The sequence below is a fragment of the Carassius auratus genome, unplaced genomic scaffold (genome assembly GCF_003368295.1).
Source record: "Carassius auratus strain Wakin unplaced genomic scaffold, ASM336829v1 scaf_tig00031692, whole genome shotgun sequence".
Classification (NCBI taxonomy): Eukaryota; Metazoa; Chordata; class Actinopteri; order Cypriniformes; family Cyprinidae; genus Carassius; species Carassius auratus.
Genome location: NW_020525944.1, coordinates 19,712 through 39,357, shown reverse-complemented (window position 1 = coordinate 39,357; position 19,646 = coordinate 19,712). Strand labels below are relative to the sequence as shown.

Sequence of the window (19,646 nt, the reverse complement as noted above, 5' to 3'; positions counted from 1 at the left end):
CTTAACTCAGAGTCAGTCAATTTAGAGTTGATTAAAGCAACTCATTTCAGCTGTTCTGTAACCGAAAACTCAGAGTTTCCCATCTCAGGGTAAGTCAACTCAGAGTTCAAGTTTAAACTCAGAGTTGGTTGAACCTCCTTAGTGAAACAGGCCCCTTTTTAATAAAAAGGTATACGTGAAAGAAAATGACATATGCTATTGGGTGTAGGCTTGGTTACTTAGGTATGTAAAATATATTAATTAGGTAAGTAAAAGATATTAACGTTTAATAAAGCTAGGCATTATGAGCATCGTCACACAATTAAAAATAAAATAATATTGCTAAATTAACTTGACCCGCACATTAACAGGGCCCCATTTTCGATATTCTTACCATAATGTCTGCGTGACGAAAGAGAAACTAATGTTTGTGCGACACACGTCAAAGGCTAACTCTGTGGTCTAGTCCTGTAAGCTCTAAACATGTTCAAACCACCTTATATATCTGACTATCACTCAAACCCTTCACCAGGAGGTCCACAACACTCACTGGCCTGTTCATTATATTGTTAAAAAGACTGTTACGCTGATCTTCATATCCACTTCATTTAAAAAGCACATGCTCTACTGTTTCAAAAACATCACATTCATCACACACAGCATTTTCATGCTTCCCCATTGATGCAAGTGTTGAGTTTAGTCCTGTGTCCCATACTTAATTTAGAAATCATTACTTCTTTATTTCTGAGTCTTTCCTCCCAGTGCTGCCAGTTCAGCGTAATAAAACCAACCCAGTGCATACAAAACCAGCCCAATCACTTTCCATGAGAAATTGGCTATAACAATCATTCATTGAATTCAGAGCGGGTCAAAACCTCCTTTCAGCAGAAAAAGTAGGTGTTCTTAAACCGCATAAACACATTGTATTACACCAAATAAACAAAATGATTTTCTTTATAGCAACGACGTCACATGACCCCTTTAATTAATTGTTTAAACCGGGCCTTCAGCACTTTTACAAGAGCTAACTTAACACGTGAACCAAACAGAGCAGTTATCAGCATAATGACTGAAGCGCAGTTCTTTTCATTTCATTTGTTTCATTTGTTGTAAAACCATGGTTAATTTTCATAAGGGTTATTAACCTACTTTACGTGTGTGAACGATATTGCAAAAATACCTTTTTAAAAACAAACAAATATTCAAAGGATCAAAACAAAACTACGTCCTTGTTTATGTTCAGACTTCCGGTCTGCGTGTTGTGAAAGCGTAGCAAAATGGCCACTATTTTATTTCCAGGCTGCCATTTTGGCAGTGGCATAGTGGCTAACGACAGTCCTGCAGAGTTTTACCCAAGCTTTGATTAAAAATAAATACATAAATAAAAAACTTTATAGTAGCCTCAGACCGTGGTCAGTGTATTTGGTTAGGATTGCAGAGTCTAGGCCAGAACCGGTCAGAAACATAAAATTATATTAAAAAATACATTCTAAACCCTTAACTATTCAAAACAACAATTGGTGCACTAATGAAACAAAAATAAATCAATGGAATAGTACAGCTGAGTTTAAGTTTCACATAATTAAACCCGTTCTCTCTGTGATCACAAGCTACCGTAACAAATAAATATCTTACCATGGCAGGAAAAATAGGCAGATACATCCTAACAAAAAAGGAATTTCCTTCTTCATCTCTTTCCCGTTGTAAATAATAATATAATAATAATAATAATAATAATAATAAATTAAACGAGGATTCTATTGAAATAAAACGTCTGAGTCGACGAAATCAAAGTGAAAGTAACAATTAAGCAAAATCTGCAGCGTGAATAAAACACTTCAAGCTCTGCGTCGAAGCTTAATGTTGTATTTTGTCAAAAAGAAAGAAAGAAAATAGTCGCTAACAACTGTATAAAAAAAGTTCGAAACCGTCTTTCTGGATCACCTCACCGCTACGTTTCGAGTTTTTGACACACAAGTTCTTCGAAACAATGGAGCGTTGCTAGACTGTCACGTGACCTGTGAAAACGAAACTTCCTTACCTCACACGTCACGCTAGGCTAACATTGACTCATATACATTTATTTATTTAATTCCATGGGCTCAAATACAAAGATAGAAGTCCTTCTTTATCCAGAAACAGTTGTGCTGCTTGTAAACGCCGTCCTCTGTTGTCATCAGCTCACATTGGCGAGAAATAAATATATTATTGCAACATATAGTAAATGAACTAATTGAGTTTGTGTTTTTTAACAACAAACAATAACTCATGCAACTAATATGTAGTACAACTTGTGGTAAAGTGAATAATATAAAAAGCAAAACAATAACATAAGTGATATAATAGAATTATAATAGCACAAATTATATATATAATATTAATAATACCATAATAAATGAACAACAGTAGATAAAAAATTGCAAGAAGAATATGTAATATCAAGGGTGGAATAATACAGAATACACAAAAATAAAGAATGAATTAATAGTAAGTTATAGAGTAAATTAAATAATCATGAAATGTAATTGTATAATACTATTTGTGTTATAATTATTAAACAAAAAATAAATAATTATAATTATTAAACAAAAAAAGTGGTAAGAGACTTGGACTTATAACTTGAAAGTTGCCGGTTCAAGTCTTGGTACTGGCAGGAGTTGTAGGTAGGGGGTTGAATGAACAGCACTCTCTTCCACACTGAAGTGCCCTTGAGCAAGGCACTGAACCCCCAGTTGCTCCCTGGGTAGTGGATATACCTTTCCACTGCTCCAGGGGTGTGTTCATTTCTCACTGCTGTGTGTGTGCATTTGGATGGGTTAAATGCAGAGCTCTGAGTATGGGTTATCATACTTGGCAAATGTCATGACTTTCACTTCCATAACACCCCGAGATCTGTTTTTATTATTGTGTGATGGTTTGTTAATGTCCAAGTTGCCGACGAGGCAAGTATGTTTTCTCCTGTCCTGATATGAGAGTTATGGAGAGTTGCCCGCTCCAATATGGTGGCGATGTTGATGTGCGGTCAAGCGGCCAATGAGGCATCTAGGTATTTATATGTCCATGATCATAAGCATGCTACGGAATTTGGGCGAAAGTAGTAGGTCATCCGGGTACATCTTGCCTACTGTTTTTTGAATAACATTAAAAATTTGGACATACTACTTGCCTTGCATACTGTTTTATGCCCACTTTATAATATGGAAGTATGTCAAGTCGTCTTTTTTTTTATAGCGCGTTAAACAAAAAGATTGTGTCAAAGCAACTGAACAACATTAATTAGGAAAACAATTTGTCAATAATGCAAAATGATAGTTAAAGGCAGTTCATCATTGAATTCAGTGATGTCATCTCTGTTCAAATAAGTAAATAGTGTCTGTGCATTTATTTGCAATCAAGTCAACGATATCACTGTAGATGAAGTGACCCCAGAGGCAACAGCGGCAAGGAACCGAAACTCCATCGGTGACAGAATGGAGAAAAAAACCTTGGGAGAAACCAGGCTCAGTTGGGGGGCCAGTTCTCCTCTGACCAGACGAAACCAGTAGTTCAATTCCAGGCTGCAGCAAAGTCAGATTGTGCAGAAGAATCATCTGTTTACTGTGGTCTTGTCCTGGTGGTCCTCTGAGACAAGGTCTTTACAGGGGATCTGTATCTGGGGCTCTAGTTGTCCTGGTCTCCGCTTTCTTTCAGGGCAGTAGAGGTCCTTTCTAGGTGCTGATCCACCATCTGGTCTGGATACGTACTGGATCCGGGTGACTGCAGTGACCCTCTGATCTGGATACAGACTGGATCTGGTGGCCACAGTGACCTCGGAACAAGAGAGAAACAGACAAATATTAGCGTAGATGCCATTCTTCTAATGATGTAGAAAGTACGGTGTTATGTGAAGTGTTTCCGGTTCCGGTTTACCTAATTAATGCAGCCTAAAAATCCTTTAACGGATTTGGATATTAAAAGCATATTAGTATGTTATGTGTATGCCAGGTTAAAGAGATGGGTCTTTAATCTAGATTTAAACTGCAAGAGTGTGTCTGCCTCCCGAACAATGTTAGGTAGGTTATTCCAGAGTTTAGGCGCCAAATAAGAAAAGGATCTGCCGCCCGCAGTTGATTTTGATATTCTAGGTATTATCAAATTGCCTGAGTTTTGAGAACGTAGCGCACGTAGAGGAGTATAATGTAAAAGGAGCTCATTCAAATACTGAGGTGCTAAACCATTCAGGGCTTTATAAGTAATAAGCAATATTTTAAAATCTATGCGATGTTTGATAGGGAGCCAGTGCAGTGTGGACAGGACCGGGCTAATATGGTCATACTTCCTGGTTCTAGTAAGAAATCTTGCTGCTGAAGTTTGGGCTAGCTGTAGTTTGTTTACTAAGCGTGCAGAACAACCACCCAATAAAGCATTACAATAGTCTAACCTTGAGGTCATAAATGCATGGATTAACATTTCTGCATTTGACATTGAGAGCATAGGCCGTAATTTTTTGAGATTGAAAAATCCAGTTTTACAAATGCTAGAAACGTGGCTTTCTAAGGAAAGATTGCGATCAAATAGCACATCTAGGTTCCTAACTGATGACGAAGAATTGACAGAGCAACCATCAAGTCTTAGACAGTGTTCTAGGTTATTACAAGCTGAGTTTTTAGGTTTTAAGTATGTGATTTGGGACGCAGCGTGAATATTTCACAACACCTCCCAGTGCTTCTTCTTCTTCTTCTTTTTCTTCTTCTTCTTCTTTTTAGCAGGGATGGGCAACTTTGATAGTGACGAGGGCCAGCATTTTTTCTCCTTTATACCAAGGGGCCAGATTACTAATCCACGTTCACACACCTTTTACATCGTCTTACTCAATTTCCTTTTTATTGAAGGAAATGAAAGTATAGTTAATGTTATTTGTTTTGAAAGATTTTTTTTTAACTATAAAACTTTTTCAGTTAAGCTAATTGAGAAAGAAAACTTTGTTGTTAGTATTAAATTGAAAATTAGTATTCTAAATTGCATCTCAAACATTTGTTTGTTGCAAATGTACAGAGGTCCTATTTTTTATTACTGGCCTACAAAACATTCTCAAAACAACATAATAGGACGGTTAAAAAGGGCTTATTAAAAATAAATAAATATAAATAGTTATTCCAAATGATACCATAAATTAACCCCTTTTGAAGTTTAATCTACATACTAATCTATATTGCAATTATTGTCTTTGTCCATAAATGTAAGACCTCTTTTAATTAAGACTTTCTGTATCATTTAAGAGATTACATGGCCTTAAATTGAAACTATTTAACTTAAGTTTTTTTTAAGGACAAGCAGAAACCTCGAAGAACATAGTTCAGTGCAAACAGTTCTGTCATGCATTTGCTGACAATGCATTTTACCTGGCGTCCCCGTTGTTTGTGTGTAGTAGTGATGTGATGACAATTTAAATAACAGATTTCCAAACACTCCAAACATATAAGCGTCCCCTTGAAATTGTAAAAAATAATAATAATAATAATAATAATAATAATTTGTTTACCATGCTGACTGGAAAATGCTGAAATTAATACGGGGAGCATCTGGAAACTAGCGACTTCTCCTGGATGGAGATAGCATTAACTGCATTAAACTGAAAGCAATCTTTACATGACTTACAATTTCAAATATTTTAAAACTGATCATTCATGTCTAAAATGATCCAAGTGGGTCGTACTAAGAGATATTGCAGGCCGAATACAGCAGTTTCGGTTTCTTATAAGCAAAAACAGATTGCATTAGCGTCGCCTTTTGTCAGCTGTAAATGTCATTTAATCGGACAATTTTTCTCTGATGATGAACCAGCAGGCCGAGGGCCTTCAGATGGACAGCTGTTCTTGACTTTTTCTTCTTGTCCAGATGGCCAGCCCGCCCCTGCTACAGACTATAGAACAATTCTATATGAAACAATGGCAGATTTAACACTGTAAAAAACAACCTATAGAATCTACTCAATAAAATTGAGTTAACAATTTGCACTCACTTTGTTTGGGTAGATTCTATCTTATATATTTGAGTAAAGTATACCTAAATTTAACAGCTATGGCAGACTAAAAGAGATTAGGTAAGGTCTACCTAATATTTCTCATTACATCAAATAACAAATTACTTACAACAATTTAGTAATATTTACACTATTGTAAGGAAGCAACAGTTCATCTGCTAAATTATTATTATAATAATTATAGAATTTATATAAAAATGGTCAGACGCAGGAGATTGCATCAATTGCTTTTTTTATTGATCAGATAACATTTTGTATTTTTAAACATTTAAAACTATATTAAATAATTATAGTAAGTACAAATTAAACCCTTACAATAAATTTCAAGTGACATACAACATCATAATGTGGCATAAAGCTTTTTGAACATATTCCATTCAAAAAAATTATGAAAAAACATACATTAGAAGCAAAACTCCTAAATACTGTTTCTTCACGTTATCATTTCAAACTATATGCATTTAGATTTAATGTGTGGCTACAATACTTGCAACTCTATAAAATAAAAGGAGACTGAAATGAGAGGAGAAACTGCTCTCATTTACCTAAAAAGACTAACATTCTATATCGATACAAACATTTAAACTTCATTTCAAAACTAATTAAGTGCAAAAAATGCTCTTACATTCAATTTTAAGTGACATACAACATCATATTACATACAACTCATTACATGTAACTTTTTGGACAATTACCGTTTGCAAATAAAACAGTTTTCATTGGATGAAGCAAACAGTCTGAGGCTGAACTACAAACATCTCATTCCATTAGTTTACACTTGAGGCTTTGGACCTTCTTCAGCAGTTTTGCTCCGTCAAGTTTCAAAAAAGGTTTCTGGAAGACTTCAAAGGTGTACTTCAGTTTTTTTTGGATATTCAAGTTTGAGGGCATATATCAATCCCATCAACAGTATGCACGCTGTGGTTCTGTTTCCACAACCATTCAGCACTTTGATGCCCTCTATTACAACACACACATCTGCTGGGTCCCCCTCAACTGCGGGATTGTGAATAACCACCAACTTCATTATTTCATTTGTGTGGCCTTCAAGTTCCTCATTTTATTACTGATGTACAGTTTATTTGTGATTCTTTGAAGCAGTGTTTAATTGGGGCTCATCTTTTATTTCAAAATGTATATGACATATAATTCAACATATCACATTTCCTAAACAATGAAACAATATCATTGTGATTCTAAACAATGTGCAATATGATACCCAGACTATATGGCGATAAAAGTTTTATAACCAGGCCATTAGTGTGTAATTAGTTTTGACTCTCTGGTTCATTAATTATAAAACATGTTTGATTAGGAGTAAAAATAACTCCTAAGTTCTAACTCCTATTGTTTTGGCTTCTGGAAGGTGGTTAGTTTTATACACGGCTTCTTGTTCTTCAAATGAAATGTTATAATTGCACTACTGGAGGAGGGAGGGAGTTTGTTCTGGCACTTTCGTGAGGTAAACCGTTGATAGGCAGCACCTTGGGATGTGTACCAATAAAGAAGCCAAATATCCAGATAAAATAGTTAATGAGATTGCATACTGTTGGGAGGGAAGACGATGGGTTTGTAGTAAATAAAATATCTGCATATAAGCTTAATTTATGCTGTTATGAAACTGATTGAATTCAAGAAATACTTGGTGGACTTTATAATTAATGCTGCTTGTGGTTCAATAAAGTCTGCAAGTCAGAGAAGACAATAAGCATTGTAAGCATTGTTGTTGAGCACCTCTTTTGAAATGTACTGGCTTTGAGATGATTATTTTGGTTAAAGGGGATTTATAGATTATTTTGATCTAGTTGGTGAAATGTGTATTAAATCTAAAATTATTAAGTGTGGAGAAGAGAAATTAAAACTATACACTGTCGCTGTTATTGCTATTGCACCGTTAATGTTTTCAAACCTTTGTTTTCCCATTAATAAATCCAGTTCAGTCAGTGTGTATTAAAGTTGAGATCACAGTTTGTTGTCTGGCAGACCGTGTTTCACTTCACTGGAGTGATATTGGTCAGGGGTGACCAAGTTGGCACACTGAGAATCAAATAAAGAATCAAATAAAGCTAACACTATTCAGTTTTGAAATGTTATGAGCCGAATCCGATTTTTACTGTTAAAAGACATTTAGTTTTTTTTTTTTTTTTTTTCGCTCTTTAATAAACAACAAAATAACACAAGATTAAAGAGTATAATTAGTCTCACCGACAACATGTAATAATGTTATTACTTGTCAGCTTGTATTGTAAAATGCATTATGAAGGAAGCTTGCTTGGCACTATGTAGACAGCTTCTTAAGATGCTAACAATGAGCGAAAGGATTACTTCATCGCAGCTGGCCTATATTTTAGTGTTGAATTAACTCATGAAATGAACACGTAAACACAGAGAGAGCAGTTCTAGTTCAGAAATGTGTGAGAACTTGATTCCTGTACAAGCAGCTTAATTCATATGTCAAAGAGAGAGAGAAATGTGGAAGCACTGATATATAAATATAAAACGTCCCGTTTGTAAATACAAAGCTTATAATAAATCATGATAAAGCTTATAGTAATGAAGTTATTGATACTTGGCCTCGCAAACTAAACACCTTAGCACACTTCCATGGCAAGTCCAACCTTGGCACTGAGTGATCCATTACCACAACAGCTCGAGGGAAGCAGATGTCTGCCCCTATTTCCTCAAAAAGAGAGACAACCGAGAGCAGAGGCCTTTTTTTTCTGAAAGAAAAAAAAACCGCTCACAAATGCTCTTAGCCCAATGACCAACACCGAGATTGTGTGTGTCATTAGGTATCAAACAACAATGACATGGATGCACACATTTTGCTAGTGCCTGCTTTGCAAGGTTTTTTATGTTTAATCTAAAAAAAATAATTAAGCCGGAGTGCAGCATAAACAAAAGGAAATTACTGATAGGGAGAAAGTAAGTTGGGCTATGAGCTTCTCCACCCTTCCTCCAAACTCTAGGACCTTGGTTTCCAAATGAAATACAAAACTTGCTCTCATCTGAAAAGAGGACATTAGACCACTGGGCAACAGTCCAGTTCTTCTTCTCCTTAGCCCAGGTAAGACGCCTCTGACGTTGTCTGTGGTTCAGGAGTGGCTTAAGAGGAATACGACAACTGTAGTATAATTCCTTGACACATCTGTTTCACTCCAACTTTCTGTTAACATGCTTGGATACAGCACTCTGTGAACAGCCAGCTTCTTTGGCAATGAATGTTTGTGGCTTACCCTCTATGTCAAAGGTGTCAATGATTATCTTCTGGACAACTGTCAGATCAGCAGTCTTCCCCATGATTGTGTAGCCTAGTGAAACCACACTGTGAGACCATTTTTAAGGCTCAGGAAACCGTTGCAGGTGTTTTGAGTTGATTAGCTGATTGGCATGTCAATATATTCTAATTTGTTAAGATTGGTGAATTGGTGGGTTTTTGTCAAATGTGAGCAAAAATCATCACAATTAAAAGAACCAAAGACTTAAACTACTTCAGTCTGTGTGCATTGGATTTAATACATGAGTTTCACAATTTGAGTTGAATTACTGAAATAAATGAACTTTTCCTCGAAATTGTAATTTATTGAGAAGCACCCGTATATCAATGCTTATATTATGATTATTATTAATGGTCACTCACTACTAGTTGTATTATATATATATATATATATATATATATATACATACATACATACAAGTGAGTGTAGTACAAGCAATGCATAATATACCACTGGAATATGTAATAGAAAATATAAGAAACCCTTAAAGGTGAACGTTTCAGTCCATCAAATTTGAAATTACATTCCAGAGTATACAGACACACACACACACACACACACACACACACACAATGATTGCTCTAATAACTCAGTGTAACTAATTTCAGTTATTTATAATAGTAATAACAAACTCACAGATTCCACTCACTGATATTTTAATGTTATTTATCATAGAAAAACACAAACAATTGTATAAAATGTATAAAAATATACAAAAACTTAAAGTGCAAAAAAACAAAAAATCAGAAGCAAAAGCTCTGTCAGAGGATTATACAAAAAAAAAGTTTCAGTCATAAATTATCAGCACAAATTCATAATATCACAAATTTTTTGTTCACATTTCATCAAAGATAGAAAACAGACTATAAAACATAAAACATGAAGACTATAAAACATAACTACTTGTTATTGTTTATCATGTGATGTTGCACTTTTCCTGAGAAGTAAGGCATTAGGTGTTTCACATGTTATTTCAGTATTCAGACACAACCCTCATCGTTCATGCATACAGAATGTACTATGAAGTAAATTATTTCTCAAGTTGGTTAACTCTGGTTGGTGTTATTGTGTAAAGATGGTTGATCTTAATGGCAGCTTGCTTGGTAAGATGCTGTATAAGAAAAAAAAAAAAACACTTGGGACAATAACAACATAAAATCAGTATTTTGTAATAACATCAACAATATAAATTAACAACACTTGCAGCAGCAGTTTTTCTGCATCTCTTCTGTTGCAGCTGTGCGCCCATCTGGGTGACATTTAAACGTAAACAGTCAATGCAGACCCCATTTTTAGTTTGTAAAGTCCAGGGTTGTGTTTAAGGGGTAAATAGACCAAAATGTAGACTTTTGAAAATTATTTGCCTTTAATTTCCTTGACAACTGTGTAAACATTGTTGAGCGGTTTTCAAGTTAAGCCTGTGTAGTGTTAATGCAGATATCAGATACAGGTAACTTTTAATAGAACAAAGATGTAAGTGGGTCATCAAAAAAAATCGGATACTGTAAAAAAAAAAAGAAAATCTGAATTGGCCATTTGCATTGTAAATGCAACATTAATACTAAGTCTAGACAGGGCCTGAGTGAGTGACAGGAGACGCAGACATGTAGGATTGTGATGTGTGTGAACTCACTGTCAGATAGCACGGTTAGTATATCAATACTGAAAGTGAAGTGAAGTGAAAGTCGTGACATTTGCCAAGTATGGTAACCCATACTCAGAATTGATGCTCATTGGGGTTCAGTGCCTTGCTCAAGGGCTCTTCATCCATGGGTATTGAGGGTGGAAGAGAGAACTGTTCATTCACTCACCCACCCACCACTTCTGCCGGCACGGAGACTTGAACCAGTGACCATCAGGTAACAAGTCCAACTCTCTAACAATTAGACCCTATTCGGAGAAATGTGATATTGTATCAGTTAAAATATTTTTGTATCAATATACATTGACATATCAATATTTTTGACAACACTATTACAGTTTAAAGAACAAGAAACAAAGACTATGTTCCTGTGTGAGTCAGTTTAGCAGCTTTAAAAGAAGTTCTAAAGAAAAAAAATCAAAAACTCAAAAAGTTTATTTTTCTTTTTTGAATTTAAGTTTAAATAACTTAATATTTAGGATAGATGCTTTAATTTATCATTTAAATGAGTAATATAAAAAACATCAGTTCTTAGTGTGGTGTTAAGTGTTAAGTTGAGGTGAAATTTCACTTGATCTTGGTAATGACACCTAAAGTCTTGGTATGATGATACTATTTATCTGAACAGCAAGAGATTGTCTTGTGATGAAGAGATGATAGAAAACAACAAAAGGTATCTGTTCTCTATGTTCTCTTCACTGTATCAAAATAATTAATAATGTTAGATCTCACAGTCAGCTGCAGGCTCAATCTCAATGTGATTAAAGGACGAGTCATTGGTAGTCTTCTTCACGAAGCATCACTAAGATTAGAGGATGAGTCATTGGTGGTGTTCTTCACTAGAGCAGCAGTGTGATTAGAGGACCTCTCATGAGCAACATCCATCAGTGCAACGTCATTCTGATCAGGCGACAAATCATTAACATCATTCGACTGTAAGAAAACAGATTCACAGAAGGTGAAAGACAAGAACAGGACTAATGATTCGCTTACACCAAAAAATACACTATGAACTGCAAGTGTATTTCTTTTTGTGTTTGCAGAAAATATGGTGTTCTTTTCCTAAATATTAATTAATATGATAAAACTGCATTACACTGTCATCTTCTGTACTACAGTAAATATACAGTTGTGGCCAAAACTACCTTGCACTTTCAAACAATAATAATATAACAAACGAAATATATTGAATATAATTCTCATATTAATATTATGAAATCAACTATTGGAATTATATAATTAGATGATAATGAAAATGTGTCCACACCATTATTTATTATGAAATAAAGCAATAAGATCAGTGCTGTCCTGATGAGTCAGTTATTATTGGTGTTTCAATGTAATGATTTCTGAATCAAACTGCAGATATCACACAAACATGTTTCCAACTTTCAGATCTGAATCAGATTTCTTTTTGTAGTCAAACTGATTCAGTGCTCACAGTATCTTACCTGATCATTGTGCTGCGACCCGGTGTCTGTATGAACAAAAATAACTTAATTAAACACACACTACTTTGGTTAATTAGAGTATATATATTTAAACTGTTTAAAGGGTTGGTTCACCGAAAAATGATGGACAGTATACCGTACACACAGCTTCAATGGAGGGACTGAGAGCTCTCAGACTAAATCTAAAATATCTTAAACTGTGTTCCGAAGATAAACGGAGGACTTACAGGTTTAGAACGACATGAGGGTGAGTTATTAATGACATCATTTTGATTTTTTTTGGTGAACTAACCCTTTAACTTCCTACCCTCCGGGAGACGCTTCAGGGGCATCCAGAAAAGGACCAGCAGATTCTGTATAATATGTTCATAGTACACCTATCTGTATATCATGCTGGTAGTATTTAAAATCTATAAATTATGTCTATAATACTTATCTGTATAGTTAATGTATGTATTGTAGACCTTGTATATTCTGTACTCACTGCACTTCTGGTTAGATGCTAACTGCATTTCATTGCCTTGAACCTTACATGTGCAGTGACAATAAAGTTGAATCTAATCTAATCTATATATATATATATATATATATACACACACACACACACACACACACACACAGTACAGACCAAAAGTTTGGACACACCTTCAGGAGTTTTCAGGAGTTTTCTTTATTTTCATGACTATGAAAATTGTAGAGTCACACTGAAGGCATCAAGGGCTATTTGAGCAAGAAGGAGAGTGATGGGGTGCTGCGCCAGATGACCTGGCCTCCACAGTCACCGGACCTGAACCCAATCCAGATGGTTTAGGGGTAAGCTGGACCGCAGACAGAAGGCAAAAGGGCAAACAAGTGCTAAGCATCTCTCGGGGAACTCCTTCAAGACTGTTGGAAGACCATTTCAGGTGACTACCTCTTGAAGCTCATCAAGAGAATGCCAAGAGTGTGCAAAGCAGTAATCAAAGCAAAAGGTGGCTACTTTGAAGAACCTACAATATGACAGATTTTCAGTTGTTTCACACTTTTTTGTTAAGTATATAATTCCACGTGTTAATTCATAGTTTTGATGCCTTCAGTGTGAATCTACAATTTTCATAGTCATGAAAATAAAGAAAACCCTTTGAATGAGAAGGTGTCCAAACTTTTGGTCTGTACTGTATATATATATTTATATATATATATATATATATATTAGTGCTGTCAAGTTTTTGTTTATATAATGTGTGTGTGTATACTGTGTATATTTATTATGTGTCTAAATACACATATCTACACATATAGTATATATTTTGAAAAAATGTCCACATATATATTTATATTAATATAATTTATATTATATAGAAATATTTTAAATGTATAAACATTACTTATTTTTTCTTAAATATATAAATGCATGTGAGTGTATTTATGTACAAACACATTATGTAAACAAAAACTTTTATTTTGGATGCCATCAATCACGATTTATAATTTGACAGCAAACTAAGAAAACAGACTTCCCATCACTAATGTAATACTCACCTTTTCTTTTTACTCGACGCTTGTAAAATAAAACCCACAAACAGATGCAGCTATAAGCAGAAGGACAGCACAAATTCCTGCTATTTTACCTGGAAACAGACCTGAAACTGAAAGAGTAAATAAGTCATTATTACTAGAGAGCAAATTATAATCCATTTGACAATATATATATATTTTTAACGTTTTTACACTTTTCTGCTTTAGTCATCAGCTGCATGATATTGCTTTAACTGATAAGTGGTGAGTTCTAGAGTGTTTTTGAAGAAGATCACCTAAAATAGCATCACATCATTTAGCTATCAGAAAAAAAATGGCTGGTAAAATAGTGGGGTTGTGTGATGTTTGCTTCTGGAAGGTGTGTTAAGGTGTGTTACCCCAATTTTACAATCTCTGCACTGACTACCTATTAAGTTCCGTATCAGTTACAAATTATCATTACTTACCCATAAGGCCCTAAATGGTTTAGCTCCTGCGTACCTAACTAGCCTTCTACCACGCTACAACCCATCACGCACCCTAAGGTCACAATACGCTGGACTTTTGGTAGTTCCTAGGATAGCAAAGTCCACTAAAGGAGGTAGAGCTTTCTCTCATTTGGCTCCCAAACTCTGGAATAGCCTTCCTGATAATGTTCGGGGTTCAGACACACTCTCTCTGTTTAAATCTAGATTAAAAACACATCTCTTTCGCCAAGCATTCGAATAATGTATCTTTTAAATTGTGAAGTGTAGTTGCATCTGATCAAATGTGCATTTTTATTCATTAGCTTGGGTTAAACTAATTTTACTTTATTGGATCAGCAGCTATGCTAATGATGTCTCTATTTGTTTCTATGTTTTGCCACACAAGCTCCAGTCTGGATCCAGAACACCTGAGAAGAGATGATGCTGACCCTCAGAGGACCTCAGATGATGCTAACCTTGAATCAACAAAAAGAACTAACAATTATTGCTACATGTGTGACTGCATCATATAATAACTATTAATTAATAATCTAGCTGACTACGGCTTGTATTATTATTATTTTATTTTTTATTTTTTCTAAAATCCTGTCAAACGTGCACAAACTACTAGCTACTACTAAATATTGTAGAAACATAATTTTCTGTAAAGTTGCTTTGTAACGATTTGTATTGTAAAAAGCGCTACGCAAATAAACTTGAATTGAATTGAATTGAAAAAGGGCAGGTTTTTAGAGTAGCGCTGCTCTGTCAGTGGAAATGCAGCTTGATTTTGACCTCCCAGCTCAAGGTCCGAGGCTACAAGCTGCATGTGGCTCATTGTTAGCCCTGGCTTAGACTGCCTGACAGTGGAAAAGCTGCTCTTTTAGACTGATATAAAACACAGAAATATATTTTAAAATGCACTGAAATGCATAGAATTATGCTCACCGGTGATAGAAACGCTGAAGCTCTTTAAACTGGTGACAACAACACTGCTACTACTGCTACTGATCTGTAGTTTATATTCTCCAGAGTCTGTGGTTCTGGTGTTCATGATGGTCAGGGATCCAGTCTGATGATCCAGCTTCAGTCTGTCTCTGAATCTCTCTTTACACTGAACATCTGAACAGATCTTACTCTGATCTCCAGTGATTTCGGCAATGAGAGTCTCATTACAATACCACGTCATCACATCATTTGGGGTTTTTGTCACACCAGGATGTAAAGTGACAGATTCCCCCTCCACTACAGACTTGGTCTTCATTTCATCTCGTCGAGCAGCAGGAACATCTGAAACACAAACCAACATCTGCTGGAGGATCTCTGCTGATGAAAAAACCTGCATAACCTGAGAGACTTTAAACCTTTCTTGACTTTGAATCTGACAAACAAAACTAACTGTTAAAACTAACAACTGAATCACTCTACAAATAAATCTACAAATTACAAAATAACAATAAATATGTTTTAAAGAAATTATATAATTTATGTGAATACACAGGTAAGTGGAAAAACATATATAGTAAATGATTTACTTAAAACATGTATAATCTCCTTATTAACATTTATTAAATGACTCACCATTAACAGCAACTCTGAAGATCTTTTCACTGCCGCTGCTGATGATCACTAGTTTATAATCTCCAGTGTCTGTTTTTCTGGTGTCTGTGATGGTCAGAGATCCAGTCTGATGATCCAGTTTCAGTCTGTCTCTGAATCTCTCAGTACCTTCATTATTACACTGAACATCTGTACAGATAAAACTGAGATCTCCAATGATTCGAGCAATGCGAGTGTCATTAAAATACCATGCAACCTCTTCTTGTTGGTTTGTTTTAACCTCAGTGTTAAGAGTGACTGAATCTCCCTCTTTCACTGACACTGATTTTTCATCTGTAACTCCAGATGAACCTGAATAAGAAATGAACAGACAATCATAAGCCAAACAAAAACACAACAGAAACATGCAGTGAAATATGTTTCTACCTAAAGATTATGAGAATTTTTTCTGTATTCATAATGTAACACACATCATTCAACACACTGATTCATATTTGATCCTCTTTCTCTATACATAAATTTGTGAATTCATGCGACCAACTATTTTCTTGTCTTCATGATGAATATTACACTTATTACACACTCGTTCAGTAAAACCAATGAGATGTTCCTTTGTCTATTCTCAAGTGCTACTGGTGTGTGTTATACACAGACTTCACACACTTCAAAACAGAAGTTTCAAAGGGGCAGGACTTAAGAAAAGGACAGAATGAGAAATATCAGCCAGTCTATCAAAAGTCTGATTTGAAAAGCTGAGAGCAGGCATCTGCAGAGGAGTGAATAAAATACAGTCAAGATGGACAGATTTCACTTGTAGACCATCAGCTAAAGGATACACTTCATTCATTTTTAGTTTAATGAGGATTTGTGTGTTTGTTTGTTTATTTCATAAGAAATACAACAACAATCATCTACACTATATAGAGATCACACCATCAGGGCATATTCTAACATCATTTATGTGCTTAAAATATACAAAATCAGACCATTTATAAAAGATCAACACTGTTTTAATAACATCATCCTGCACAAAGTTGAGCGTATGTTTGTAAATGTTCATCTAAGCACAGAATTGTAGCAATTGTGTTGTGCTATTTAATGATTTCAGCTATTGATTTATTGAAAGTGAAAGTGAAAGTGAAGTGAAAGTGAAGTGAAAGTGTATTGAGGTATATTGAGCCAAAAGCCTTTTTACAATCTTCTGTTTTGCCTTTACAAGTATGTTTCTTGAGAACTTTTCTAAAAGGTAAATATATGGTATTGGCATTATAGGTAAAAACTAATTTGGTGAAGGCTCATCACTTCCTCAAAATTAGCTGTAAAGCTTAGAAACGAATAATAATAATAAGATCCTCATTACTGGGGTCACTGATCATTTCTAAACAATGTTTTTCATCTTTACAAATGTACATGTACAAAAAAGTGCATACACAATAGCATACATGTACGTAGGTTTATTTCCTCTGAATAAATATGTTTATAATTATTAGCAACATCATCAACATTATCCTCATATATGGGTCAGAATATGGATTATGCCTGTGATTACCATCATTATAACGTAGAATATAGTTATGTTTTACTAACCAAAGAAATCCTAGATGACTTAAAATGTAGTCGAAATATTTGTTTTGTGATTGTTCGTAGAAGTTTGTGTAAGTTTGTAGAATAGCTAAATGTTTCATAAAATGCATCATGTGAAAAATCTTGAGTGATTTATTTGGACTGTATCAACACTACCTCTGGCAACAACACAATTTATAAATTGTTGTTCAAGATGAACAATTATATTCTAAACTTAACTTCTAGAGATTAATTTTAGATACATTTTTGGAACTGAAGGATCCTTAGATCCTCACTGCAAAATGTGTGTGTTGTGTTTTTATTTAATGTTTTTTTAATTAATTTATAGTCATTTATTCACATTATCATTTTACAAAGGTCTATGGGGTGCTGCCGTGAAGCAGATATGGTATGAACAGTAAATGCTTAATTTGTGCTGGTCAGATGAAGTTAGGAGTCAAACTCTCTAACCACTAGGCCACGACTTCCCCATCTGACGTGGAGACCCGATCTAACAGAATACAGTTCTGTAAGAAACTATAGTCTGCCCTGACCCAGTGTTTTAGATGCAGATGGTGGCAGTCTTCTTATGATCTGCATTCCTCGCTAATCAGCTAGAGCTCTCTCACAGGAAATGAGAGAAAAGAGCAGACAGACGTGCAGGGAGAGAAGCTCTGCTTAGAGTTGTTGAGACTGAATTTGATAACTTTACTGAGGTGACAATGGCGCCACAAGGGCATTCTTTGGTATTGCATCCAGGTTGTGTGAAGTGTTTAGCTGTTACAGTGGTGTGCTAAATGCAAATAAACAAAACCTCATGGTTAAGTCTGCATTAATTGCACAGATTAATCCAAAAACGCGGGAAGCCACTGCTCTGCATGTAGATGTAAATACACCACATGAGCAAATAGCAAATATATATTCTAATTGAGAATGGGTAACAAATGTCTATCTGTACTTTAGATTGGCCGTGGGCCCTGTGTTTCACCTGGTTGCCTGTTGACAGCAACATTTACCAAAGTTTCCCGGCAAATTGCTCAAAAAGTTGCCCCATGTATCATCAGCATAAGGATAATGTAAGTTTTCTCCTTTGCAGCAGGCGTGACATACACTTCAAAGAAACGCGTGATAGGTATGCGTGACAAAAACGAAACAATCAATGTTTAATAGTTCCACTGTTAACATTTTCAGTGCATGGAAACAACGTAATGCCACAATTAATGCAAAAACAAAGATACATTCCTGGGTGTAGGCTTGATACAATAATATTGCACAATTCCCTTGACCCAAGCATCTAGAGGGACCGAGCATTTAATGTCTGCATGACGAAAGTAAAACTAACATTTATAAGTGCGACACACGTCGAATATAACAAATAAATGTCTACAATAGCCAATCAAAACACACTGCGAGCAAAATACAAAAACATAAAAAATAAAATAAATGCATCTCTATCGGATATAAAGTAATTATAGAAGCAGGATTTAACATTTAAATGTCTTACCATAGTAGGACAACATCGACAGGCAAATTAATAAATTCTCCATTTTCAAAACTAAAATAGCTCTAATAATAAAAAGGAGTGTTGATTTTATCAAATACATGTTCTTAGTTCCCTTTGCAGTAATAAGAGAGCTCTGTTTAGACCTTTTACTGTCTATGGTTTAGACATGGTCAAAATGGCCTCTGTTCTGGGCGAGTGGAGCTCCACCCAAGAGCGGAAATACGTCACCTCCACTAGCGACGCCGCCGCCATGTTGGTCCGGGCCACACTTTCCGTAGAATAATGTCACCTCCACTAATGACGCGGCCGCCATGTTGGTCCGGGCAACACCATAAAAAACAATAAAATGAGAAGGAAAAAAAGATGAACAACAATATGAAAACCATGCCAGAGGACAATAACAACCATATTTTTTTTTTAAATAAATAAATCAATATTGCATCCATTACAACTGCAAATTCCTTAGGTTTAACTGGTATTTTAAATTTATTCAAAAATTCTTTATATATATTAATAAAACTTCATCATTGTTTAGGAGCTGACTAACTGCTATAATATTGTTTTCAAACCAGTAATCAAAATATAAAGTTTTATTTTTGTATAAGATGTCTTTGTTGTTCCAAATATAGTACCTCCTTGGTGAGAAATTATGTTTATAGGTCAGAGTCCATGCCGTAAGAGCT

General features: G+C 35.1%; 1 protein-coding gene across 1 annotated transcript; it reads right to left on the bottom strand.

The window, feature by feature from the left end:
- Window positions 1-9,853: 9,853 nt before the first annotated feature.
- Window positions 9,854-19,276, bottom strand: LOC113080581 (uncharacterized). Its single transcript, XM_026252741.1, has 6 exons — window positions 19,192-19,276; window positions 15,918-16,247; window positions 15,285-15,626; window positions 13,894-14,000; window positions 12,373-12,398; window positions 9,854-11,854 (listed from the first exon to the last, which is right to left on the bottom strand). Exons 1-4 carry the CDS (start codon window positions 19,274-19,276, stop codon window positions 13,903-13,905), a joined length of 855 nt encoding a protein of 284 aa, XP_026108526.1. The 3' UTR covers window positions 9,854-11,854; window positions 12,373-12,398; window positions 13,894-13,902.
- Window positions 19,277-19,646: the final 370 nt, after the last annotated feature.

Excerpts from the sequence above, each read along its gene's own strand:
- LOC113080581 (XM_026252741.1), bottom strand. The coding sequence starts at position 19,276 with ATGGCGGCCGCGTCATTAGTGGAGGTGACATTATTCTACGGAAAGTGT. Across the intron at positions 15,627-15,917 it reads CTTCAGAGTTGCTGTTAATG|ATGTTCCTGCTGCTCGACGA; the intron begins GTGAGTCATTTA and ends TTTGTGTTTCAG. Across the intron at positions 14,001-15,284 it reads CTTCAGCGTTTCTATCACCG|TTTCAGGTCTGTTTCCAGGT; the intron begins GTGAGCATAATT and ends TTACTCTTTCAG.